Source organism: Megalobrama amblycephala, linkage group LG17, assembly GCF_018812025.1.
Source record: "Megalobrama amblycephala isolate DHTTF-2021 linkage group LG17, ASM1881202v1, whole genome shotgun sequence".
Classification (NCBI taxonomy): Eukaryota; Metazoa; Chordata; class Actinopteri; order Cypriniformes; family Xenocyprididae; genus Megalobrama; species Megalobrama amblycephala.
Genome location: NC_063060.1, coordinates 37,307,541 through 37,335,207, shown reverse-complemented (window position 1 = coordinate 37,335,207; position 27,667 = coordinate 37,307,541). Strand labels below are relative to the sequence as shown.

General features: G+C 43.0%; 1 protein-coding gene across 1 annotated transcript; it reads left to right on the top strand.

Annotated features, from left to right (window-relative positions):
- The first annotated feature begins 270 nt into the window (after window positions 1-270).
- Window positions 271-27,667, top strand: ptch2 (patched 2). Its single transcript, XM_048162722.1, has 22 exons — window positions 271-939; window positions 2,518-2,710; window positions 10,359-10,548; window positions 10,646-10,715; window positions 10,881-10,972; window positions 13,098-13,293; window positions 13,377-13,498; window positions 14,173-14,320; window positions 15,202-15,333; window positions 15,442-15,597; window positions 15,679-15,771; window positions 15,892-16,017; window positions 16,708-16,826; window positions 16,924-17,663; window positions 18,579-18,721; window positions 18,820-19,000; window positions 19,134-19,414; window positions 20,447-20,584; window positions 20,678-20,820; window positions 24,261-24,651; window positions 24,752-25,259; window positions 25,389-27,667. Exons 1-22 carry the CDS (start codon window positions 787-789, stop codon window positions 25,421-25,423), a joined length of 4,350 nt encoding a protein of 1,449 aa, XP_048018679.1. The 5' UTR covers window positions 271-786; the 3' UTR covers window positions 25,424-27,667.

The window sequence follows — 27,667 nt, the reverse complement described above, 5'->3', positions numbered from 1 at the left end:
TTCATCTTTATGATGGTATATTTATTGTTGTATTTTATTTGATTATAAATAACACTATTTTATTAACTTGTTTATATTATTTTCTTGCTTTTTGAAAGCATAAATGAGGCCAGAGCAGATTAATTTGTAAAGTCTCCCTCTGCATCCGACTGTCAGCATAAAAGAAATGTGTGGCTGTAGTATCAATAGATGGCCTGTGTGATAGCGTGTTAAAATACGAGCTGAGGCTATTGGGAATGTGCAGAGCGGAGCAGCAGTGCAGTGAAAGAGCTCCTCTAGCACTTCCCCCTCCCGGCGCTGATGTGAGGGGCTGCCTGCCTGGGTGGTCTCCCTCTCTCTCCACTTTGGTGAGCTGTTGCTTAGCAGCTAATAATAGGAGATGTTTGCAAAGTAATTTGCCTCTTCCTCGGCCAATGAGAACCAGAGCACTTTTCCATCAAACCACCCTTTTCAGGGTTTGCAAAGGGGCTACCTCTCCAAATGTTACTGCAACAGGATCAGAGGTAGACTGGCGGAATCCGCTCGCGACTTTCTTGTGCTTTAAAACGAGTTACGCGCTATAGCTGGACGAATGAAGACCGAAGGATCTATACGGATTCGCGCACATAATGTTGGGATGGAGTTGGAAGACTTTGGCTCAAGGAAAGACTAGAGAATATTTCTTAAAGTTGTACCCGGTGGATGCGCGTGTCGCGAATCTTGGATTATTACTATTATCGCCTCTGCCTAACGCAGCGCGTTTGCCTTTAACTTTCTTCAGCGCTTCTTCTGCCTCCCGTTTGGACTATGGCCTCGGATCCCAGAGACCCGGGACCGGCCGGTGGTGTTTTTGGAGATTTACCCCCAAGTTACACACGCTCTCCGCCGCCTGTGAACTCAGATCTCCTCCGAAGACCCAGTTACTGCCACGCCGCTTTTGCGTTAAAACAGATTTCTAAGGTGACAAACGCTTTCCCGGTGGAATATAGACACACAAATACACCACGGTGTTGTTGTTCTTCGTGTCCGTGATAACATTTTCGCATTTCAGGGAGCCAGGGAACTGTTAATGACTTTCTTTAGCGTTGTTTTGGAAGTGTCTTTTTCAAGCTAGTGAGAAGGAAATGATTAACAGGCAACATTTACACCTCAGAACCTAGTTTGGTGGAAAGTGTTTTTGAGGGAGAGTAAACGACGCTAAATATGAAAGTGTGAATGTGGACAGCGACTTCTATGAATGAGAGCCTAGTCTCCATTCATTTAGCTCTTCTATCCCCGCGTTTTTAGTCGTTTTCACGTTTAACTCGTCTCTAATGCTGCCTCAGTGTTCAGTCCGGTTGGTCTAGATACAATATAGCGTGTTTGTTTGACAATGCGCGCGTCCTGCTGAGGAATTCACTGATTAAGTTTGATCTGACAAAGCATCAGTGAAGCGCATGAACGCTTGGCTATGTGTCAAAACTTCCATGAGTGAAACCAAAACATGTCCAGTTATACTGCAGGCAGGACTGCCAGTTACAGGACACTTGTGAGGTTGTTGCAAAGCCTGGATTCACGCTTTTTAAACGCAATATTAAATGTTTGACTATTTAATAGCCTGCAAGAAAATGCTTACTTGCTTTGTTATAACAGATGAACCAAGTATTTTGAAGCAGTTATGCTTTATAGAAACGCATGTTTGACAGCTTTAAGTTGAGGTTATATGATCCAGCATTCTACCTTTTAAGAAGCTTTAATATGTTATATGATATATTGTTAAATATTATAAAGTTAGCCATCTTTCTTAGCAAAAAGATGAGCACTGAATCCAGACCAGATGAGAAACCTCAGGCCTTGGAGAAAGTTCTTTAATACATTAAGCAACTTTTTAGAAGTTTTTAATTTAATTGTGACAGATAAAATTGACAGAAATTACTGCAACAAGTTAGAAACAGATATATAACAAAAACAGTTTTACAGGCCAGTGAAGTTCTCCAACTCATGGCAGTTGCCATGTTATATAGTAGCACATGAAATTGGTGAGATTTTAGTGTTTACTACAGGTTAGGGTGGATTAATGAGAAAACAGTTCTGATATTGTCACACTGGTATTCAAACTGAATTTGGTAACACTTTATTTTGCAGTGTCATTGTTACAAATATTACATGTAGTTACTAGCAGTAAATTATGCACAGTTACATGCAACTAACCCTAAACCAAACCAAACCCTAATAGTAAGTACATGAAGTTACTTAATATTCCTCAGTACTTAAATGTATAATTACACTGTAAATAAAGTGTAACCCTGAATTTTAACATATTGTTTTTTTATTTGAGTTTTTGTAGTCAAACATCTTTTACATTCTCTACTTGACAACAAATAGAGCGTCTCATTTAGAAATGTCTTTAAAAAAAAAAAACCAATGTAACCTCTCTTCTAAATATTGATTTGTGTGTTGTCAGGACGGTTCACTATCCTAGCAGGGCACCGTGTGTTACAACTGATCTAAAATAGCATCACTGTACATGTGAATAAGTGTTCCTCTCTTGTGTCTCAGGGGAAAGCTGTGGGACAGAAAGCACCACTGTGGATTCGGGCGAGGTTCCAGGCTTTTCTCTTTTCTCTGGGCTGTCACATCCAGCGACACTGTGGAAAAGTCCTTTTCATTGGACTGCTTGTGTTCGGAGCCCTGTCTGTTGGTTTGCGGGTCGCTGCCATTGAAACGGACATTGAGAAACTATGGGTGGAAGGTGAGTCCATGCTTTCATGTTTCGCTGTGTGGGTGGGTTTTTGGGGCTGATCGGTGTGGTGATCTCCTGGAACAAGTTATTTGTGAGCTGTATGCTTGTGACTTCGCATAGGGTCTGAACAGACACCGTTTTAAATAGTCCTTAAATTTTGATCTCTCTCCCAAACAATTTGACTGTCTTTGCTTAGCTTAACTAAGCTTAACTGATTGAAAATGTGATTGTGGTGCAGTTGTCAGGCGATATCGACACAGACCTTGTGTGGGCTTCTGATATGAAGTCTTGGGATCTTTGAGCGGACATAGACCGTGGCCTCTGGAATTCCATATCTCCTGTCACGCACACGTAGCATTCTTTTTCCTAGTGCATGCAAGCCTTCTCTTGTTCTCTCCCCATCAGGCTATATTGTTTGCGGTGGGTGCTGCGCTTGATGTTTTGCTTTTTCTCCCCTTTCCCGTTTGACGTCCTTTCCGTGCACCTCACTTATCTGTGCATTTTCAGGCAGCTTTATTTGGTTTTCACACTGCCAAATTCCTTCTAAGCCCCCTAGGCTTTCGCCACACTGCTGATCCCCTGCACAGATGGGCTGTGTGTGAATCGTTAGCCATCTTTGAGGTGCTGACCCTCCCCCTCACGCTCGCTGTGTGGTCCTTCACTATTCTTGGATTCCATTCAACAATAAAGGCACCCCCCTTTACCAAAAAAAAAAAAAAGTGAATACAGCTGAAGTTTACCCACCTGTTTCACACTCGCACACACAACATGCACACGCTCATGCACACGCACAAGGGAAGTCGTTATTTTGTACTTTTACTTGAAAATAAAACATAAGCATTGGTTTGCTTATATAAAAAATGGTGGGACGTTTAATATATATAACGATATATGCTTTTTTATTTTTTACAACATCATAGTCAAAAAAATATGGCTTTCAGCAAGTCAGAAGGCAAACAAGTTTATAATCACTTTTGAAATATGCAGAACTGTAAATGCCTTGATATATGAACTAATGCTCTCTGGTGGGAACATTAGATGGAGTTTAAAGCAGAGGGAGTTGTCAGATGTTGGCAGTGAAATTTGTGTTTTAATGTAAAGCAGGCATAAAGCATGGGGCTCCTGGAGTGAAACGCCAAAGTGCTGAAAAGGAACGCTGTGCCTTTAAGAGGCAGTGCCTGTGTTTCTAAAGTTTCTGCCTGTGTTGTTTCCCCCAATAGCCCATTGACAAAGCTGCTCTGGGCTGAATGGGGAGTAAGTGGTATGGTAACAAGGAGAGGTTAGTTCTCACACACAGGCACACACATTCACTTCTGCACACATCCACATAAAAAGTCACAGGGACAAACAAAAGAGTTTTATAATAGGTCTTGTGATTGGGAATTGAATTTAAAAGGGTCTCTGGTGCTGTTAGCGATTGCTAAATAGTTGCATATATCAAGAGGGTGACTTTCCAAGCCAAAACATTTTATCTCAAAATGAATTTGGCAAAGGCATTGCTCCATTTCAAAGATTTGAAAGGATAGATCAGTTACATTTTAAATGTTGCAACCTTTTTGTCACAAAAATTCAAATCTTTTGTGTGTGTGTGAGAGCTATAAGGAATAGTAAAGCAGATCTCACACTTGCCCAGCTGTGCATTTTGGAGCATATGCCTCCTCATTACTTACCCCTGAGGCGGTGACTGTCCCTCTTTCACCTCTGCTCTAGCCCCCACCCAAATGACAGACAGGCCACCAAGTGTCCATGTCCTCAGGGACCACCCGGACCACCCGTAATTGCTTCCGCCTTCCATTAAATGATGTGCAAAAAGCAGCAACCTTGTGTTTAGATGTCTTAAATGTAGTAATCAGGTTTAGACATCCTGTTAAGACTACTGTTTTGTCCATAAAAAAACTTTTTTTTTTTAAAGTATGAGCGATTTGAAGAAGTCAGAATGTTGAGATATTTATCCAACCTAAAATATATCAGGCTGTTAATAAATTTTTGTATGGTTTATTAAGATTATTATCTCTATGTGTGACCAAGTTATGGCATTCTAAACCAAGAATGATGATTTGTTGTTTTAGTATAGTTGAAGTCTTAAAGGAGATGAGAGAATTCTGTCATCATTTCCCTTTGTGTTGTTCCAAATCTATGACTTTGTTTCTTCAATATTTTGAAGAATGTTCTGTTGTTTTTTGTAGATTCAATGAAAGACAGTTGAGACGTTCTTCAGAATATCTTATTTTGTGTTCCAGTTAACAATGCAAGTCATAAAGTCATTTTTGGTTGAGTTTTCCCTTTAAATCATTGGTTGATTCTTGGGAAAGTGTGATTTCGTTTGCTGTGTGAGGCGGGAGAAAGAGGTGATAAAATGAAATGTAGGGTGACGGTTTGGGGGCTGGTGAGAGAAGAAACATTCTACAATCTACACCCTTAAATTACTCTGGATTTCATGTTTGCTTCTTATGTGGAGTGTCGGATTGCAGAGGGGAATTTGTTTGGAGAATAAGAGAGGGGGAGAAAAGATTGAGAAAGTTGTGTTTTCAAAGGAGCTCTAGTTATTTCATCTGGTTTCTGACACCAAACCGAGAAGTACTACATCTTGTTTTAATTGTGTGGATTTTAATATTTGATAGAGTAAAAGGATGAGGAAAGCTTTGTTAGTGACAAGTTGCCCATCGGTGTGGGGCGAAAAAAGCAGACTTTGATATGTGATTATATGCTTGAGTAATGCTGGCCTCCCAAAAGGATTGTTGGCATTTAACGGTCATTGCAAAAATGTGTGTCGGGCTAAACAAACGGCAAACTTTTTCAAACAGACGGACATGTTTATGTACTCATACACAGTCGTAACTTAATTTTTCTCATCCGTTTTGACACGATTTCGGTGTGCCTGACAGACGTGTACACATAGACAAGCTGTACAAACATTACTCGAATGTGTGCAGGGATATCTGGGTAGCAGGCCCGCTTGAGTTTTATGAAGCCACCAGGCATCAGAAGAGAGGAATAAAGAACATATACACATTGCATGAATGACCTTGTCCACATGCATGTAGACGGATGGAACCAGCACAAGCCCAGGATTTACGCAGACACATGTGGACCGTTCAGTGTTAAGAGCAGTTATCTAAACAAAGAAGAAATGCGAGGTAAATGCAATAATTCATTAGAAAATACACAGTCTTCCAGTCCTGGTGCTGGATTCAAGAGAAAGAAAGCTCTATGAAGCATTATTGGAGGTGAATGGCAAGCCACAGTACCCCAGCTACATAAATAAACTCTAACCGCTGAGACTTAGACCTCACCAGTAGAAAGTACAAACAAGGCCAGAGTCAACCTGGGTCAGTTGAAAATGTTTACTTCAGCCCCCCCGTTTCCACCCCCACCCCACACAGGCTAGCCTTCCAGCCCCCATTACTCAAGAACAGCCATAAGAACTGAATGCATCCCTTCTCAGAGTTTAGCAACTTTCTACCCCAAATCAGAGCGTTGCCAGTTAAGGCTTCACTCACTCTGCCAGGGTTTTTTATTCTCTCAACCCAATCAGTTCGTTTGGCATTTCACTTGTTTTTTAACCACCGCAGTTCCAGAGGTTCCAGAGGATGTCAGTGCAGCTAAAGAACACATTTCATATCTAGGGTAGAGAGGCAAATCGAGGTCTCTCTCCATGGCAGAAGTTCTAGGGTACACCTTTCTGTTTATATTCTTCAGCTAATGTTACTAGAACAACACCAGCCGAGGCAGGAGGGGGTCCAGACCCCCAAGAAGCTGCCCCTCTAGCTGCCTGATTCAGACAGTATTTCTTACATTCAGTCCAATGAGGATCATTCTCTTTGATCCATGCTAAAAAAAAGAAAAAAGAAACTGGTCACTTTTTGGGAAAGAAGTCTCCTTTTTGTCCTCCTCAACACTTTGTCCTTTTGGTTAGGGTAAAAAAAAACATTTTCTTGGTACGTGGTGGAAAAGAAATGGTTTCTAGGCTCAATAAATTCATTTCCAGTTTGAATGAAACCAGCAACGTGGAAAAATTTTGCCTTTCACCATGGGATGAATGTATGTTTCAACCACACATTAAGCTGCATTAGCAGCCAGTGGAGTGCCTAATGTGGGTATTTTTCACAGCAGCCAACACTAGGGCTGATTAGCATAATTAGTACAGGGAAGGCTATACATATGGAAATGGCCAGGACCTAAATGCCAGAACCGGTGGAAATTTATGTCAGTGCTGACAGAAGTATCAGGTCTGAATAGGTGCTAGCTCAAGCATAGTTTTAGCCATCTTGATTTGTTTTTAATATTTTTACCTGCCATCTGGAGAGTTACAGTGCATTATGTGTGTTTCGTTTTATCCTCAAGGCCAAAAGTTATGCCAGAGAGATGCACAAGAGGACATGCATGTGTGCTTATGAATTTCACACACATAGATAAGCTATGAAGCCAGCTCTTCCTCCCTCTCTTTTGCATTGTTTTATCTGCTGGGAAAAAAAACAAGGTCCAGCTGCTTTTGTAGTGAGTTTCTCTCTTAATTTTTTTTTTCTGTTTGTTGGGAAACAACTGAATGTGACTGAAAATTAGGTTGACAAAGACCTGCATTGAGTCTCTTGGTGGTCTTGAGTAAGCACTCATAGAGGCAGAGGTGGACCAGTCTCCATCTGCCACTGTATTCGGGCGAAATGGGGTGGTTCTCTCAGTCATGGTCAAGCCATTGAGACTCCTTGTGATTAAGAGTTGCAGTGAAGCTGAAATGTTTAAAAAGATTTGCACTTGAGCCAAATCTATCCTTCTTGTCTATATAATGTGTCTGGAAAGAAGAGGAAGAAAAAATCAAACAAAGGGCTTGGAATGGACATTATGGGGGCTTGACAGGACCAAGGCGAAAGAGCTGGACCGGCTTGTTTTGTTCTTGGTGGTTTCATATACTAATGTGTGTGGGAGAAAAGGGGAAAACAGAAAGAGAGAATGAATTTGTGTATGGGAGAGTGTGTGCGTGGGCACGCACTGGCACCCGACTGTGTATCTGTGCTCTTGGGTTTACTTGGGTGGTGAAAACAGGTAAAAATGTCTCTTTCAGCAGTCTTCCTTGTGGGACTTCCTCCAGAACAGCATGAGTCCTTTCAGAAGCCTCTTAATCCCTCTAATCTGGCCCACAACACTTTGAAGGTGGCCTGTCCTAATGGAGAAAGCAGTGGGTTTCAAACCTTGCTGCCTATTGCTACTGCGCCATATTCAAATGCTCAAATCGTAGACAGTAAAGGCATATTTTTGCATAATCTTTAAATTAAGTTAATTTTAACATGATCTTTGTTTTTTATGTTTTAATAAGCGATTTTTGTTCTTCACCTTTCTCAGTCAAACCACATTTTCTTGCATCAGTATGTTAACCGTAACTTTATTTTAGGTCAATGTTAGCAAGCAGTTGTGGGTGATATGTTGCAGAGCACTGGATAGGCCGAGCCAGGGTGGACATGAGTGAGATTGGAGCTGACAGGGTCCACTGGCAGGGTGACACCGGGGAGCAAGGGGCTTCTTCTCCATAGTTAATTACATGTCACTTTCCATACTGCCCACTGGGAGGGAACCCCCTCACACCAGCTCATTTTGCTGGTTCGCTCCTGGGTGGGACCTTGAGACAAGCTTGCTGAAGCTTGCCACCATTGTGTCCCAGGCAGACTGTAGATTAGCTTCAGCTTTTACCATTTTATGTGCTAGAGAGTATTTACAGGATCCGCTGCATAACTATCTAATCTGTGAGACATTGGTTTCCTTTCCGGCTATGTTGGGGAACATTGGTCAGACCCTCCTCATAGATAATTGGCCTGTGATGGTGATGTCACCCCCAAGGCTGTGAAAAATGAAAGTAACAAAGGAAGGAGGGGCTCTGCTTGGGAGACAGTAAGCTCTCTATGGGAGTATTGCTGATCGATATCACACAACACCTTTATGCTGCCCTCACTTTGGCGTCTATTGACTTTTTTTTTTCCGATTTACATAAAAGCTTTCATAACCATGGACCCCTGTTCCAGTCCCAGCAACTCAAAGCAAAGATTAATACTTTAAAATCCCTCTAGGCGTCTGTGTTTGACAGTTCTAGCTGTTCAAATCTTAAATGTACATCCCAGATCACTCTTGTGCATCACAGTTCTTTTTCCACTCTCCTGCGGCGTGTTTCTGGCTGTGAAAGTATTTGCATGCCTGTCTCTTTAAGTGTACAGCAGCAGTGAGCCGAGAGAACAGAGCAAAGCTCCCATCTGGAGGGTGGCTGAGTGGAGCGGTGACTGAGCGGCGGGGCCCACTCGGGCCTCTAGCTGGGTGGTCCAGATGGGAGGAACCAGACACAAATAGCTATAATTTACTTCAGGAGCCCCTGTAATTACAGGCCCAAGGATTGGAGCTCAATTCCTGCAGATGCCTGAATGCATTAAATATGAACATGCTGTCCGTATATCGACACAAATGTGTGTTTGCGTTTGCAAATGGACACGGCCTTCAGATTTAGGCCGCCACATTTTTTGAAGTAATGTGTTTATGTAACCTGCAAGTCAGATAGCTGCATGAATGGAACCAGGAGGTTGAATGTTTGCATGCTTAAAGTTGTAAGCTTCAGGGCAAATCACATGGAATTTATATTTGTGGTGCAATTCTTTGTTTCTGTTCAATTCTAAGCCACTTACAAAGCTGCGGGCTACCCTGACAACAACAGTACCACTCTCTCTGTCTCTCTCTCTTTCCATTTTCTTCTGTTTCTCTATGTCTCTTTCTCTTCCACTCCATCTCTCAATTAACCGAGGCAGGCAGCGAGATGTGCCGGGGAGAAAAAGTGGCTTGGTGGGCTCAGCCAGGCACTGCAGGCTTGTCATCATGTATTGGGAAGCGGAGGGGCAGACGGGCAGGCTCTGATCTGGGCCGGTGCGTTTCATGTGTATTTGGCATGGCCACAGATACCCCGCGTCCTCTTTTTACCACTGCCTCCGTTAATTAGGAGGCTGGACTCTGGAGTCTCCTCTGCACTCTTTGATGCTTTTCATTCCGACTAAACATACCACACAAACAGCATTTCTGCCTGTACTCTTCTGCCTTGCTCCCTCTTTCCATTTACTGCTCACATCTTGGATCCAGGCATTGTGACCTGTAGATCAAGAAAGACCTAAAATCTTGACAGACCTTCCTATCAGGAACCACAGTCCGTCCTAAGCAGTGTAGAGTCAGCCATTAGTTAAACCAGTTGTGGCAAGATTAGCCTGCGAAAGAGGTTCTGTCATTTTTTAGACAACCACATTGGAGAATTTATGAGGGGTTTTGTGCAAAAGCTGGTTTGTTAGCCTTGTGTGAAATTGTGGCCATGTCTTAAGGAGTACTTTCACTCTTTAGTGTGCTAGAGACCCACATCTGTTTTCTGGGGTTAGTTGGAGAGTACACAGGGGAATGAGAACTGTAGCGTGTTTAATTTCAGTTTAATTTGGGTTTAATTATGACATTAACCTCTCACTGAGGATCATGGTTGTTTCTTTGTTGAAACAATTGTTGTAGTGTGATCATTAACATAGAACTATATTGTTCCTCTGGCTTGTTTTTATCCCTACAGTCAAAAAGAATAAAAACATCATGACTGCAAAGGTGTCTCCTTTCTGAATGTTTGAAAATAACAAACCATGTTGTCTCTCTGTTACAGCTGGCAGTCGAGTGAGTAAGGAGCTACGCTACACAAAAGAGAAGCAGGGAGAGGAGTCAGTATTCACCTCACAGATGCTCATACAGACACCCAAACAGGAAGGAACTAATATTCTTACCCAGGAGGCTTTGCTGCTCCACCTGGAGGCTGCTTTGTCAGCCAGCAAAGTTCAAGTGTCCCTTTATGGAAAGTGAGTACAACCCCCAGAAGGATTACAGGGAATTGCAAACACTTACAAACATGAGGGCCAATCTTTTAATATGCGGTTGTATGATTTCTTCCCACAGATCTTGGGATCTTAATAAAATTTGCTTCAAATCTGGAGTCCCAATTATTGAAAATGTCATGATTGAGAGGGTGAGCATGTTTTTGTTATGTGTTATTTGACTTTCTCCGTAATCATTGTATTTCTTTTTTGCTTAGTGCTTCAGACAGCTATTATAGTGCTTATTTAAATTAACTTGATATTTTTTCTGTGCCATGAAATCTGCCTTACCAAAGATTATATGCTATTTTTCCCAGATGATTGACAAGCTTTTCCCCTGTATGATCGTGACTCCTTTGGACTGCTTTTGGGAAGGATCCAAGTTGCAGGGAGGCTCTGCCTACTTACCGTAAGCATTCTGCTTATTCTTAATTAATATATAATGACTCTAATTAAGTCATGTATAGCTTAACTAGACTATTATTAATATATCTAAGCTCAAGAGATCAGAACCATGGAACAAGGGACTGTGCCTGAACTGTAGTTCTGAAACATTTGTGGCCCCCCCTTTGCCAATATAACACATGCTCCGATAACAATTGGGCTTTACCTTCAACCAAAACGGCGCTGGGTGTGACAAACTCTAACATCAAGCCCCTAGCAAAAGCTCTATTTAGTCTGTTGATAAGCTGAAGCCTGGTTCCGTCGTCACTGGGGCTTGAGTTGTCATCAGTGTGGTGAGGGGGCTTTACAGGACAATCTCTGATCCTGCACCCCTGTCCCACCACCCATTCCCCCCAGCCTGAAGAAGCCCTTATGGAAAGGGGAGAGAGAGGGAGGGAGGGAGATGACTGCTACTGGGTGGGTAGGAGGGAAGGGTGGGGGGGCAGGGGAGCTTTTGGGTCAGACAATGGTAAGCATTCTTTCAGTTTACGAGTGAGTGTCCATCAGTGAGGGGGCCCTGGAGGGGGCCCGGCTTTGTCAGCACTGGGTAACACTGTGCATTCTCATGGTAATCGCCCAGGCTTGGAGCTGTAAGTTGTCCAACAAATAAAATGGGCATTATTCAAGTCGTGGGCCCTAAGAGAAAAAGAGGGAGGAAAAAGTGGGAGAAATTAACTGTGGATGTTGGACATTGTAGTTTACACTTCCACCCAAAACATCTCTTTAATATTTTGTTAAAAGAAAACCAATAATTGTATTCCATTACATGCTGGACCAAAAAAAAGAAAAGAAAAGAAGTTTCAATTGGCTGAGACTGATTCTGTCAGTTTACATTGACTTTTTTCCCTTATTCGTCAGCCTAAGTTCACTAATACCCGGATTTTCAGAGAAGGATGAGTGGCCTTTAAAAATATTATTTATTGTCTTCATTTCTCTATTTGGCCATGTATGAAGAGGGCTTGAGTTAGCCACTGAGGCTAATGTCCTCTCAGGCTTCCGCTTCAGTTCAGCTGTTTTTTTTTTCTAAAGGGAAAAGAGCGAGAGAGAGAGAGAGAGAGAGAGAGAGAGAGAGAGAGAGAGAGAGAGAGAGATCGAGAGAGAAAGGGAGGGAGAGAGTGAGTGAGGGAGAAAAAAACTTGAGGGAACAAAGAGCAGCAATCTATGGAAAAACAAAAGGGCCCAGGCCGGTTCACTCAAGCAAAAAATAGGAGATAAAGGAGACTCTCTTTGCAAGCAGGAGCAAAGGCGCTTGGTATGTGGGAATGGGAGAGGACCAGCTTTATTTGAAGCTGCTCTTCATGAGTTATTAGAGTGAGATTGGGCCTGGAGTTAGGACACTATTCACTTTTATTCTTCTTTACCCACAAATTCTCATCACAGTGAAAGGCCCCTCTCTCACTCAGTGGGTATCACTCTGGGTTCTGACTGAGGCATTTTTTTAGCCACATAGGTGTTGACTGAGAGGGTTGTTTCTTTTTCTTGTGATGTATAATAGATTAAGGCCTTGATAATGCAATATTGTTAAAATTTGCAATCTTCTGGTTATTAGTGTTTCCCAGAACCAACCTCCCAAATTAGAATGTCCAACTGTAACTTTACTACACCTAGAAAATTAGTCCTTGGCACATCAATAGACAACAGTCCACTCTCTCAATACCCACCGACTGAGAGAAGATAGATTAAAACCTGCAGACTGAGGGGTTGAGAACACTGAGCTCAAAGCAGCATTCAAGACAGTCGGCACAGCCCTTCCCAGCATTCTCACTGCCCGCCTTCATCCTTATCAAGATGTTTTAGAGGCAGAGGTAATCGTTATGACTCGATGCACAAAGTTAAGAGACAGCAGCCTGTAGACCGCCGGCACATTATGCCCCTCCGTGTAACAGGATAATAAACGCTACTTTATGCTGCATCTGTAGTCCACCACCACCAGGGAGGGACTGGTGCCAGCAGGCTCGGAGAAGCAGCAGCAGGGAAGGGGAAAGGGGTTTGCTTGGAAAAAGCATGCTATCTTTTGAAAAAGTTGTAGTATTGATTTAGTCTGCTTACTTAATTAAAATGTGTCTCAATTTTGTTGTCGATTGTTGTAGGGGCATGCCTGACATTCAGTGGATGAATCTGGACCCCCTCAAGCTAATGGAAGAGTTGAGCCAGTTTACATCTTTAGAGGGCTTTCGAGAGATGCTGGATAAGGCTCAGGTTGGCCATGCCTATATGAACCGCCCATGCTTGGATCCCAACGACACAGACTGCCCTTACAGTGCCCCTAATAAGGACCCATGGCAGGTGGGCACAGCGTTGTAATGCAAATGACAATGTCTTATTAATATGAGTCTGTAGATTTTAAATGTGCGGTCTGTTTTATTTAGGTTCCCGACATTGCTGCTGAACTTCAGGGCGGTTGCCATGGTTTCTCCAAGAAGTTCATGCACTGGCAGGAGGAGTTGATCCTGGGTGAAAGAGTAAAGGACTCCCAGAATGCCTTGCAGAGGTGAGAAAGGGGGAAAGAAAGAAGGAGAGGCATGAGGAGGGGGTATGTGGGTGGGCCTCTCTTAGGAGGCCCTGACAAGAGAGAAAGTGAGAAAGAAAATCAGAAAGAGACAGAGGTGGAGAGAGAGGGAGGAATCGTTCTGACTCCTAATAACCTCACACATCCAAGGAATTCCTTACATGAAGAGGGATCAGTTTCCACCTCTGACCCCAGTATAGGAAAGACCAATTAAACATGATGGACAGCCACATAACCTATGGACAGATCTGAAATGCAGAGCGGAGGAAAATGAAAACACACCGAACAGAAAAAAATAGCATATGATACAAAGTAAACAAACTGCGGGTAAACTAAAAGCAAAAGCAAATGTATTTGACACCTGTAATTTAATCTCAAATGTGTATGTGTATTTTCAATGCAGAGTTTAATCTGCAATAAATGAAAGTCTCCGCAGAGAGCGGTACATTGGCCTTCTGCCCAGCATTTGAGCATTGTTCTAATCTCAGTGGAAGTGTTAGAGTGATTTACAGCAGCCCGAGAGGGACCACACGCATCATTCCAGCCTTTATTATAACGTGTCTGCCTATTAACACTCACCTTGCTACACAATGGTATTTGCACATGCATATTTGTACATTCCGATCTCACTCAGACCTCTGTATTTCCCCTTACAGTGCGGAGGCTCTTCAAACCATGTTCCTCCTCATGAGTCCTAAACAGCTCTATGAGCACTTTAAAGACGACTATGAGATCCATGACATCAACTGGAATGAGGACAAAGCCACTGCCATCTTGGAGTCTTGGCAGAGGAAGTTTGTTGAGGTAATTTCCTGTTTCATAACACACCCAAATGGTCACTTTGTGAGGTCTAAATGGTCAGTGACCACGAAGGGATCCCGGCTAAGGTGGAAAGGTAAAAAGAGTGTAGGAGGTCACAACTGGTGCAAGAGGGTTGTTTTCTTTAGACCAGAGGATGGCAATGTCTGCCTGAATTCCATCAATCCTCAGCTGCCTAGTAAACGGAGTCTTCCTAGGAGGCCACTGACAAACTCTCAGTTATAGGAACAAGCTGTTTTTGTGATAACTGACACCCAGCATGCTGACTGAAAGAGAGAGAATATTAGAGAGAGAAGAGCCTTCAATAATGTCTACTGCCTCAGAAAGAGAGCAAGAGAAAGGGAAGCGAAGTCAGGGGAGGTTGGGGGGATAGGGCACTGTAAAAACAAAGTGCAGGGGTATTCCTTTCCCCTTAAGTTTGTCGGCCATTCATGGTGCTGATGGAGTAGCCTGAGAGACCATGTGATCTCATCTGATCCATCTGACCTCTGCCCTCTGGCATCTGTGCTCATTATTTCTTGCTTGTCAAGCTTCATAGGGTCTCGTGCTATCTTGTTTGTGTGTTATTAGGATAAAATAAGAAGTGGATGAGGGTACAGCCCACATCCTAATGTTTGTGTGGCTTGTCGGGAAAAAGTCATTTGTTCTGTAAGATTTGTTCTGTGTTCCGCAATGAGTGCACAAGTTCATTCAAAACACAATGTTAGGTTAAGCAACTTTGCTCATGCTGAAATTTATTAAATCGCAGTCAGTCACAAGAGGTATCTTTGATTTGACACATACATATGCTGTTTCCAATACAAATACTGAAAATCATGTTGTTACATTCTCTGGATTGATGTTTAAAATTGTGATTTTGTTTCTAGGTTGTCCATGGGAGCATTCCTCAGAACTCTTCCTCCAATGTTTACGCCTTCTCTACCACCACTCTTAATGACATCATGAAGTCTTTCTCTGACGTCAGCGTAATCAGGGTGGCAGGTGGTTATCTGCTCATGGTAAGACATCCATTACTGTGGAAACTCTAGTTAAGGCTAATGGAAATGTGACGAGTGTGTCTCCATATGTGTGGAGCTATTCCCTTACATGTGTCTCTCTATGCACAGCTGGCATACGCATGCGTGACCATGCTCCGCTGGGACTGTGCTAAGTCTCAGGGTGCTGTAGGGCTGGCAGGAGTGCTGCTAGTCGCTCTATCTGTTGCTGCAGGACTTGGACTGTGCTCACTGTTGGGGCTGTCCTTCAATGCCGCCACCACACAGGTAAATACACACCTAAACGTCTTAAATTCACACTCACCCTCAGGGCTTGGCTGTAATTTAGAGCTCTGTGTTCCTCCACAGGTGCTGCCATTCTTGGCCCTGGGCATTGGAGTTGATGACATGTTCTTGCTGGCTCATTCCTTCACTGAGACCAGATCCAACATCCCATTCAAGGCATGTATATCATGAACACACTGGATGGATCATGGCTTCTAGGGGATGAAAGTGTTGCCTAGACTTTCTGTCGTTGTTGAAAATCACAGCTCTTTTTTTTTTTGCCATTTCTCTCCATAGGAGCGGACAGGTGACTGCCTGAGAAGAACTGGCACCAGTGTGGCTCTCACCTCCATCAATAACATGCTTGCTTTCTTCATGGCTGCCCTAGTGCCTATTCCTGCTCTCCGTGCCTTCTCACTTCAGGTACGAGTGTGTATTTTGTGTGTGCGTTCATGTCATAAACCATTGCGCCCTGTGATGCCCATTCGTAAAGACTGGCAGCAGTGGTTACCATCTGAAAAGGGCAGTGAAACGTGGCTTTAATAAATGAGCAGTCAAAGTTAATTCAAAGTGAGGATGGCCTTTGTTCTCTTTCTCACATTCTTTGTCTCTATTTTATGGTCAAACCCCTTCATCCAACTAATGTCATAGCCTGTTTTTCAGATTGGGAGGGGATACAGATAGAGAGAGGGGTAATGAGATGAGTGAATATATCAGTATATCACCCAGCCATCAGACTGTGCTTCTCTGATCTCCCCAGGCTAACCCTGGGTGGTCTGTGCTGTAATGATACGGAATGTAATGTCTGTCTAAGGTTGGCGGAGTTGGGGGGTTGGTTCTGCTCAGACTCGCTGTGACCTTGGGAGTCCCCTTTCCTTGGATTGTTGACTATTTGTGGAGTGATGGGGGAGGGGGTTGCTGGTTGATTTAGGGTGCATATTTTACTTTCTGGGATTCAATCCGAGGCACTAAAACAGCGAGGGATCCTGAATGCAGAGTTTTTTCTCAAGTTCAGACAGCAGCTGTGGAGTCGGGTGGCAGAGTAGAACTCATGAACGAAAAGACTTGGCCTCTATCCTAAAGTCTCTCTTTCTCTCTCACTCTTTATTTCAGGCAGCTATTGTGGTGGTCTTTAACTTTGCCATGGTTCTGCTGATCTTCCCTGCCATTCTGAGCTTGGACCTGCAGAGGCGGGAAGACAAAAGACTGGACATCCTGTGCTGTTTCTACAGGTAACTAATATGCACTGTCCTCTTACTTAATCTCAGATTATTTTATTATGCCAAAGCCTGTGGTACTCAAGATGTTTATTGATGTTTCTTTCTCCAGTCCCTGTTCCTCTCGGGTGATTCAGATCCAGCCTCAGGAGTTCTCTGACGCTAATGACAATCACCAGCATGCTCCGGCCACCCCGACCTACACTGGCTCCACTATAACCACCAGCACCCACATCACCACCACTGTGCAGGCCTTCACCCAGTGTGATGCAGCTGGTCAACATATTGTCACCATACTGCCACCCACCTCCCAGATCTCCACCAGTCCTCCATCCATGGTCCTATCCACACCCACTCCCACCGCTGACCCTTATGGCTCCCAGCTGTTCACCACGTCCAGCTCCACCCGAGACCTTCTAGCTCAGGTGGAGGAGCCCAAAGAGGGACGAGAGTGTGTGCCTCTTCCCTTCTTTCGCTGGAATCTGTCAAACTTTGCACGGGAAAAGTATGCCCCTCTGTTGCTGAAGCCCGAAACTAAGACTGTAGTGGTCGTTGTTTTCGTGGCTCTTCTGAGCCTCAGCCTCTATGGTACCACAATGGTTCATGATGGACTTTACTTGACTGATATTGTCCCCAGGGACACAAAGGAGTATGACTTCATCACTGCCCAGTTTAAATACTTCTCCTTCTATAACATGTACCTGGTTACCATGGATGGCTTCGACTATGCCCGTTCTCAAAGACAGCTTCTACAACTTCACAATGCTTTCAACTCTGTAAAATATGTAGTTAAAGACAGCAATCACAGACTCCCCAGAATGTGGCTGCACTACTTCCAGGATTGGCTCAAGGGTAAGCCTTCATTTCACAATGAATTATTTTTCATTAGTGGTGTTTGCTGAGGCTACTGGTTGACTACTATGACTGTTTATCAAAATGCTCAACCCTATACCCTAAAGTATTTTAGTTCATAACTTGTCATGCACTTTTGTTTTAGTCATAGATTAGGATATATCAGAATCTACAAAATATTAGTAAATAAATTTGCATAGCTATGGTGAAAGATGCCACATAAAGTAGCATTTTTAGTTTTGTTCATTCATTGTGTGCGAAATGCTCTTATCTCTGAAGGTGAGAGAAAGAGTTCAGTGAAAGTTCATTTCTGTCATCTGCTTTTGTGTTCCTCCAACCTGGGCATAGAGAGGATTATGGGAGGGTCAGGGGTTATCTCAGACTGTTTGTGACCCCTCTGCTCACATTAGTTTGTATTGAGAGCTTAACAGTGAGTGAGGTGAATCCACAATAGTTAAAACCCAACGAATTGAAAAGAAGCTATTTATTTTGAAAGGCTGTGGAAACTGGAGTTAGTTGAAAGACTCTCTATTTCTCTCCATTGCTATTTCCTTTTCTTGTGAGGAGATCTCTGTAATTACAGAATGGTTGTGGAAACTGTTTTTCAGCTGTTGCCAGACTTTGTAATTTGGAGAGCACGAAAGGCTTTCTCTGGTTAGTTTATTCAGCCCACACACATTTATTCAGCACCAGGCAGAAAGATTGAGAACCCAGCAAGGGGAGGGGGGCTTTTGGTTTATACGCCTGTTTGTGTGTGTGGATTGGCATTAAATCTGACCCAAGTTTTTTACCCCATATCTAAGGGAGGAGTGATTTTAACAATCTTCTGCTATAGCTTACTGAGTTGTGAATATAAAAGTAGGAAGGTTTGAACGTCTTTCTCACAGTTGGTATATTTGTTCATTATCCATGTAGGTCTTCAGGCTACATTTGATGCTGATTGGGAAGCTGGCAGGATCACCTCTGACAGCTATCGCAATGGCACAGAAGATGGAGCACTGGCCTACAAGCTTCTTATACAAACTGGCTCTAAGAAAGACCCTTTCAACTACAGCCAGGTGTGTGGTCTACTATTGGTGCATTCAGTTTAAAAACTGCTTCAAAACTTTGCAGTCTATCCCAAAACTTACATTTTCACATTTCATTTCTTTTAAAGCTTACATCCCGTCGCCTAGTGGATGAGGATGGTCTCATTCCACCAGAGGTTTTTTACATCTACCTGACAGTATGGGTCAGTAATGATCCACTGGGCTATGCTGCCTCCCAAGCCAACTTTTACCCCCATCCTCGGGAGTGGATCCATGATAAGTACGACACCACTGGGGAGAACCTTCGCAGTAAGTAAACCCAGACAATGACATTAGACAGGTGGTCATATTTATGACCACCTTTAAAAGTCATATTTATGGATATATGTTTTAGAAGTAGCATGTGTTTGTGTCTAAGAGCATTACCTCTCTTCTCTTTCAGTCCCTGCGGCAGAGCCTCTAGAATTTGCTCAGTTTCCTTTCTACCTAAATGGCCTCAGACAAGCCTCAGACTTCATTGAAGCCATTGAGAGTGTGCGCACAATCTGCGAGGAGTTCATGCGGCAGGGAATCCAGAACTATCCCAACGGCTACCCCTTTTTATTTTGGGAACAGTACATTGGTCTGCGCCACTGGTTCTTGCTGTCTATCAGCGTAGTGCTTGCCTGCACCTTCCTGGTGTGCGCCATCCTTCTGCTCAACCCCTGGACCGCAGGCGTCATTGTAAGTTTGCCTTCCTCTCACCCTAATCCATTTCTAACTCCCTTCTTTTCTAGCCTTTTCTTCTATTCTCTTATTTCTCTGGCTCCCCCTGATCCCCTCAACACAGCTCAATAACTTTGCCACCAGGGCAGTTTTCTGGGGAGGGTCTTGGCGGGTTGTCTAGAGGGTGCTGCTTGCATAAACACATATATAAACACACAGTCACACACATACGTACTCTCCCCCTCGTCTCTTTTGTCATTCAAATGGGTGCAGCAAGACTTTCTAAAGAAGAAATGCACAGCTCTCCTGAAGGCTTTTACCTCCGACTGCCTTTGTCCAGAAATTTGGGGACAGGACGGATCTGCCCAGTCACGACCTTGGCCTGCTAAACCCATCCATCAGGGACTGGATGTAGTGGGGGTAGTGGGTGGGTGGGTTAGTTTAGGGGCTAGGAGGTGTTTCACACAGACTGGTGAGGACCTCAGATCAACATGAAGCAGCAAGAAAACTATAAGTAGCCATTGGCCTTGGTTGACATGTATTTCTGGTTTAGCTGTAATATGTCAAACTCATTTGAGTGTAAATGCCTATGGTATTTAGTTAAATTATAATGCAAGTTCTTTAGTGCACTTTTTAAACTCAAAATCGACTCTGTCGTCTTTAGTTTCACAGCCTATATGGAGCCACAGTAAAATGCATTTTACCATCTCCAATTTAAGCATGACCAAATTGGGACCCCTGCCAACATCAAAGGTTTTCAGGGCAAAGACTAAGTGCCCTATTTATTATATAAAAACAGTTTCTCGTGAGTAGGAAATCACTAAGGACTCTTATGCTCTTTTATCATATAGTGTCACTCAGATAACATGGGGAGTGGCCAGGACATGGCCATTAGGTAATCTGATACTTGGGGCAGATGACAGTGAAATGTAGAGTATATTGGCCCAGTGAGGCCCATTTCTGCATTGTGATTAATGTAGAGCTATTTCCATGCACAAAGTTCCTAGTGGTGTAGCTGCTAACATTCTAGTCTTTTCTTCTATTCCTCAGGTTTTTATTTTGGCCATGATGACAGTGGAACTTTTTGGTATCATGGGCCTAATTGGTATCAAGCTGAGTGCCATTCCTGTGGTCATCCTTATAGCCTCTGTTGGTATTGGAGTGGAGTTTACTGTGCACATTGCACTGGTAAGACCATCTTTCATAGTAATTCATCAGTATTTATATTTCTGCTAGTGAAATCAAATAGAGCATTTTCATTCTCTCTATTTTCTGTTGCAGGGTTTTCTGACTGCCATTGGGGACAGGAACACTCGTTCAGCCGTGGCTATGGAGCATATGTTCGCTCCTGTGATTGACGGCGCCATATCCACTCTGCTGGGAGTGCTCATGCTTGCTGGCTCAGAGTTTGACTTCATCATGAGGTGAGTGATTGACACTTCTCCAGACAGGTCTCTGAGGTCAGCCCATATGCTGCCTTTAAAAATGGTGGCAGGCCTTAGGTAGGGAGACAGTTGTCCATGTGGCTCTAGGGTACAGGTGGTAACGTTTGGCTCCCCATCACCTGGTGTTGTCAGTCTCTAACTCCCCTTAGACCACCACAGCACTCTTACAAACATTTTTGAGCTGCTTGAATGCACAACAAATGGAGGAAACATCAAGGGAGTGCAGCAGCTGCTTGTAAACATGTAAATATACAACCCACTGTGCGGTGACTCAACATGCACACACTTGCACCCTGATTGTGGGGAGGAGGTCAACTGCCCAATCATTTGGTTGTGAACTCCCTCTAGCATTTGGGCAGTTTTTCCGCCTGGTTTAATGCCTGCTTCACAGGAAGAAAAAAGTCAAATGGTATTTTTTTTCAACTGAATTTGGGCTCTGCTGAAAGCTAACCACAACCTTGAGAGCCGCCTAAAACAGACCCATGACATAAAAATTACTTAGTTAGAGGATCCAGCACAACATAGCTGCATGTTGAAAATAAAAATTGTCTCTTGATCATTTGTTTTCAAGCACCAAAGAGTAACTTGGATATGAGGAAGAGGTTTGGGTATCCAGGTAACTGCAGAGGGGTGTTAGAGCAGATTGCTTTAAGAAAGTGGTAAAACTGGAAAAAAAGATTGGGGGTTGGGGATTGGAGCAAGCCATTTGGTGCAAGCAGTGTGCCAGTGCTAGGGCATTCACAGTGGGAGGTCCTGTTTAGATGTAGAGAGAAAGAGAGAGAGAGCTCTGGCCCTCTAGCTGGGGAGTAGCATAAATACATTGCTGTAAACATCTCCTGGCTATGGGACACTGAATAAACAGGAGAACAAGCTCAGCGGCCCCTCTTAGAACGAGCCACCCTTTCCAACCCCTGACTTGGAATGGAAAAGATTACAGTTTATATAAACAACAGAATTCCTAACACTAGGTCTACTCTGGAGGTCTAACCCAGGCGGGGCCCATGGATGGTTTAGTCTTTTTTCCCCTTTTTTTCTTGGTCTTTTTTTTTTACTCCTTAAATAAATCATGCTCCACTTTCGGAATGTTGACTTATTAAAATAAACATGCACCCCTTTTCCAATCTTTCCATGTATACAGGGCTGTCAGACAGAATGAGCGCTTTTAACTAACAAAAGGTGGACATAAGTGCAGCCAGAGATGGTTGGCTGCTTTGTCTGATCTTTTCCATTCTTAAACAGCATTCATGTTTTCACTGAACATTACAAACTGTGTTGAAAGGATGATTGTGCCTTTCTCAAACTCCTATCAGTGTCACTCAAACTATGTGATTCTTCTAACTGCATTCAGCCATCACCGTAGAGAGAGATGACTGAAAAAGAAAATGGTTCACACTCAAGCTGTCTGATTCATCTATCATGTTAATGACACAGACATGAGAGAATTGGGAGGAAGGAGTGGAGGGAATGAAAGCAGTCTTGCTTGTCTCCGTCTGTGAAACCCATAGCATAGCTCAATCTCTGGTCTAAATGTGGCATATAATTCTGACCAGAGTCTCCGTTAGTTCTGTGTTTTATGCACAGACCCCGACAGGCCACCTTGGAAATTTGGGTTTTAGAGGTCAATTTAAATATTACCTCTCCCTGACTGTGCATAATGACTGAAAATAGGTAATTATAGTCTTTTAAAACTAGAGGTTCTGTGATACAGTATAGGTCTCAGTTCCTTAGGGAGCCACGATAGAGACAAAACCAAAATAGATCCAAAATGGAGGTTCAGTGGTGCGATGACCGTCAGACCTGTAATCTTTTTAACAGGGTTTTTTGATTCATTTGTTTGACGGTTCTCAGACAGCCAAAGTAAACACATGGCCTCATTGGAGGAGACGGGTCAGTGGACAGCAGTTTCCACTGTACGTCTGGAATGCTCCAAGCAGATATGCCAAAGATGAACTTTTCCCCCTCTGCCTTTCTTTCTTAAACCCAAGGTTCTTGTAGATGCGACAGAAGCAAAAATGGTCAGAGGGTGGGAGGTTAAAAGAACATTCCAGACTTTTTTCCAGATTCTGTTCCTCTTTTTCTTACCTCCAGAAGTCTGAACCACAGCTAAAACAGCTGAATTGTCTCTTTTTAGTGTAACCATTTAACTGAAGTGCTCTCTAATTTTCTCATGCACTGTCTTTCTTGTGGTGAATCAGAGCCCTCCCTCAATGCTCTGAGCTGAAGCACAGAGGAGCAGACACCCTCACAGCCCTGCAGTTTATTAGTGAGCCCTACATGTTAACACGCAAGCCAGTATACAGAGCAACACTACCAGTGCTCTTCTTAGCCTTATATCTTTAGCCTCTACTGCTAACATCTAACACTCACTCAGGAGCTAAAGACTGGGAAACCTCATTCACCACCCTCTCCCTAGGCCCCTTCGTTCAAACATACGTTTTCAGCCTTAAGCAACTCCACCACTTCACACTGCTCCAACAGACCCGCTAGCGCCTGTGCCAACCAGACCTCCATGTTCTTGGCTTTGGAGGTGAAGGGTGGTGTTTCCTGCTTGTCTTCAGCACTGGATTAAGGTTCCTGCATTAGTCACCTCCACTGAGAAAATAACTAGTCTTAGTATTAGTGTTACTCAGAACGGTTTGGACTAATAAGAGAAATGTTTGTCAGAACACAGAATACTTGTTGACTGCGGGAACTGTTGTTGATGGACTCTAGGGTCAGTTTTACAGGATTTGCACAGTACGGTTTATTGCACACGTGAAATAAATACTTTTTAGCAGATCTCCATGCTAGTGTTGCATGATCATCTCTTTAACCAACATGGCTGTTGAGGGCCAGGAGGAGGGAGAGAGCAACAGGAAGAAAAAGTTAGAAAGCAAAGGTCTGGCCTGGCCTTCCCAGTGTAAACACAAAGGTGGCGTGCCCTGGCCAGGGTGAAATAGGATCTTAATAAGAGAGGGTATTAAGTTGCTGAGGAGAAAATTACATTAACAGCAGTGGCAGCTTTTAGGCCAGAGGGAGGGAAGCAGAGGGGGAAAAGCAATGGAGAGGGGTGAGTGTTTCTGACACGTAGAATCTGCTCACTAATGTAAACACATCTCCTCAGGAAGTGGCAGGGCAGTGGTGATAGATGAGGGCTCCCAGAGGGAGAAAGAGCGAGCACTAACTACAAAGATGGAACCCAGGAATTTCTATCCAGCTTTGTCAGGTCGCCAGGACAGAGGAAGCAGGGAGAGGAAATGTAGGGGGGGGGGGGGGGAACGATGGATAAGAAGGGAAGCAGCATCCTACAAGAACTCTTGGATACAACCTTCCTCTCCTGGATGATGACCACATTGTCTCATATCTTGTTTGAACATGCTGTGGATGTTTGGTGGCTGCTTTAGCTTTAATATTCTCTTCATTTGTGTTCTCTTTTGCAGATACTTCTTCGCAGTGTTGGCCATACTGACATTGTTGGGGATCCTGAACGGTTTGGTGCTACTTCCGGTATTGCTTTCGCTCATGGGCCCCCCAGCTGAGGTCATACCCGCTAACAATGGTAATCATTTGCAAAGTCCCTCTCCTGAGCCCATGCCTCCTCCTATGAACCATCATGGGTACTACGCTGGGCACATCCCCAAGGGACCCCGTCAGGCATTCTCTGAGACCTCTGACTCAGAATACTATTCTGAAACTACGACAACCTCTGGCATCTGCGAGGAGGAGTACAAGTACTGTGACAGGAGCACATACATCACACCACCAGCTCAACCTCCAACCTCTCATATTCTGCTAGAAGCCAGCAAGAACCCCAGCTTCCCTAAGCTCACAGTAAGTCGACCTGACAGAAAACATTAGGAACCAAACTGCTTACGATGTAGCTGCCATTGAACACTTTTGTAATGTGCTTGTGCTTGTTCTTGTCTCCAAGGTGGTGAAACCTTTTAATGAAAGCAGCTCTAAAGGACAGAACAGTGAGTCTAAGCAGAATGCTGTCAACTCGGTCAGTTCACAGATCACACGGTGGGACAACAAACATGAGTACCAAGGGCAGAGGAGACAACATTTACCTAGCGACAGGACCCACTGTCCTCGTAGGACTACTCAGTGTGGCCCAGGGCCACAACCAGGGAGAGGGCAGCATCAAAACAGGACTACAGCCCCAGCCCACAGCCCTGGGGCATTGCAGCGCCCTAACAATGCCATTACCATGGTTACAGCAACAGCCTCTGTGACAGTGGCAGTGCACCCCAGTTTGCCGGGGTCGTACCAGGGTTACATGCACGAGGGTTTTGAGAATAACGAGTCAGACTCTTTAGACGACTCTAAGAGGACTTCTCAAACATATGGGAAAGCTACACATTATAAGAGGGACTCTTTGGAACTTCAAGATCTGGAATCCACAGAAAAAAGCCAGCATCAAGCTAACCAGACACTAGGTAAAGGCTTTAACCTTCTTATAGCCTAACATTGCAATTGATTTGTGTATTTTTGATGTGATATTATGAAAAAGCAGACAGCTGTCTGTACTGATCGTAACCATGTTCTATCTTTTGCATGTGTTACAGGTGGTGCATGGATTCAAGCAGCCAAAGATTGCTAGACTGCTCCCAGCCCCCACATCCCTTTGTCTGGAATCTCTGGCTGTTTTGGGAAGTTCCCAACCCCAGCCCAGTGTCTTTTATCTCTTTGAACTGTACATAGACCTCACACAGACAAGAGGATTTATTTTAAAATTATTAAAAAGGTCTTCTTAGACATTTATAAATATATATATATTTTAATACTAAAAAGAGGGAAACTATTTTAAAATGTGCTGTATAACTTGTGTATTCTCTTGTGTAAATGTCAGATGTATAGATTATAAAATGTGCTATATGTAAAAATAAGTGAAATGATATTGGTTATTGAAATGCAAGGTCAGTGTTCCTTTTTTTTTTTTTTTTTTTGCTGCTACTCTTCAAATTTAATATGACGTGTCTTGAAAATATGCAGTACCCCTTTCCCCAACATAAGCCAAGATTTAACTTTATATTAACATGTTCTTAAACTGCAGCCAATAGGAAGCTTATCTGTTTTGTTCAAAGATGTTGACTTATATTTGATTGCACTGTACAAAATCAAAACCTATATAGATAACAGTTTTTCTCAGTTGAAATTTCCAGGTTTTTTCCTTTATTTATTTTACTGCCAGCAACCATTGTGCCTTCTTAACTTTTAACCTTACAAAAAAATAATTTGTCAAACTGTTGCATCACTATACTGTTGTCATTGATATGGACTGTTAGCTTAATGTTATCATCTGTTTTATGACTTCTCATGGTTTTACACATCCTTGTTAGCATGAAATGCTCTGTCTAGTACAGTGTGCAGAAACAGCAGAACTATGGGTCTAATGTTTCCTGTTACATTATTCCGTTATATACTCATTTGCAGGCTACATTTTTATACTTGAAGGGGTGGTTAAATTACTTTTGTTTGTGCTTTTCCTCTATGGTTATTTTAGCCATACATGAGTAAGCTTCAGTTTGTCACTATATATGCCCCAGCAAAAGTTTGGGAGATATCAGGCAAACGTGTAGTTTACCCAAATATCATTCAGAAAGGGAATTTTGTGCGAGTGCAAAATGAGATTTTTGTTTGCTTGTTTTTGTCATCTTGTTGGCTGCTTTGTACATAGCAAAAGCCCTGCGCAATCGTTTACCTGGTAGTTGCCCTCTGGGCTTCTCCCATAAGGCCAGTGTAGGGATAGATAAATAGCTATGGTGCTAGTCTTCCTAGTGTTTTGTCTGCAATGCAATTCTTTCTTAGGTCCAATATTCAGCCAAAAGCTCACTCATTCAGTATTGGTCAAGTCACTGCCAGAATAAATGCAGGGAAAAGTGTTAATGTAAGTGGCAGCTTCTCTCACTCTCTATCTCTTTATTTAACAAAATATGTTTTAACAGAAACAAACCAAGTAGCTACTGTATCTGGAAGACAACGCAAAATAAGCAATCTAAAGCACATGTACAGCTTAAGGACAGGAGTGGCTTGGGCAGACAGGAGACAAGGGTAGGGGATGGGGGTCCTGCATAGGGGTTTTGTTTCAAATGTATGTCATGCCATATAAATTATTTATATTAAATTTTTATTTTTGTAGTTTGTACAGATGTTAGTCACTAGACTGAAGTTATATTTTTAAAGAGTAAATATATTATAAATATAAATATATAATTATATCTATTTGTTTCTGAGATTTTGTTTTTTTGTGGGAGGAGTATGGGTGGAGCAGGCTTTGAAATGTTCATATTGCTGTTGGAAATAATGAAGGAAAGGTGTGGCTACGGTTGTCCACCTTGTTTAGACTCATTGCCTTTCCTTCTTTATGTAAAGATTTGAAGAGTTTCTGGTTTTGTTGTTGACTAAAACACTGTGACTTCAGAAAACTTTGTGGAAAAAAAGAAAAGAAAAACCTTTTGTGACCATCATTTCCTTCACCCTTTATAGGAACTCAACTAACAAAATAAATGGGGGAAAAAAAAACACTGACTCTTATCGTTTTTTTTTTCTTCTTCCTCTCTGCTTTTATGAAACATTATCATATTTTTATGTTGTTTGTATCTACGAACAAATTGTGTCACTTAAAAAAACACTATTTTGGGTGACTAAATACTGTTAAGATGTGAGAGGTGATTAGGTGAGGGGAGGGAAGGCAGTTTAGATGTATCAGCTCCACACTTCCTGTTTTATTGTTGTGACTCCCCAGGCTAGTGTCCTCAGTACAATAAGCCCACCAATGGAGATGAAAGGCGTGTGCTGTAAATTCCTCTGCTTCCCACAACACGGGCTCATCTGTCAGCTTCCT

Coding starts and splice junctions, on each gene's coding strand:
- ptch2 (XM_048162722.1), top strand. CDS start 787: ATGGCCTCGGATCCCAGAGACCCGGGACCGGCCGGTGGTGTTTTTGGA. Junction 2,711..10,358: donor TGAGAAACTATGGGTGGAAG/GTGAGTCCATGC, acceptor TCTCTGTTACAG/CTGGCAGTCGAGTGAGTAAG. Junction 13,499..14,172: donor TCCCAGAATGCCTTGCAGAG/GTGAGAAAGGGG, acceptor TTCCCCTTACAG/TGCGGAGGCTCTTCAAACCA.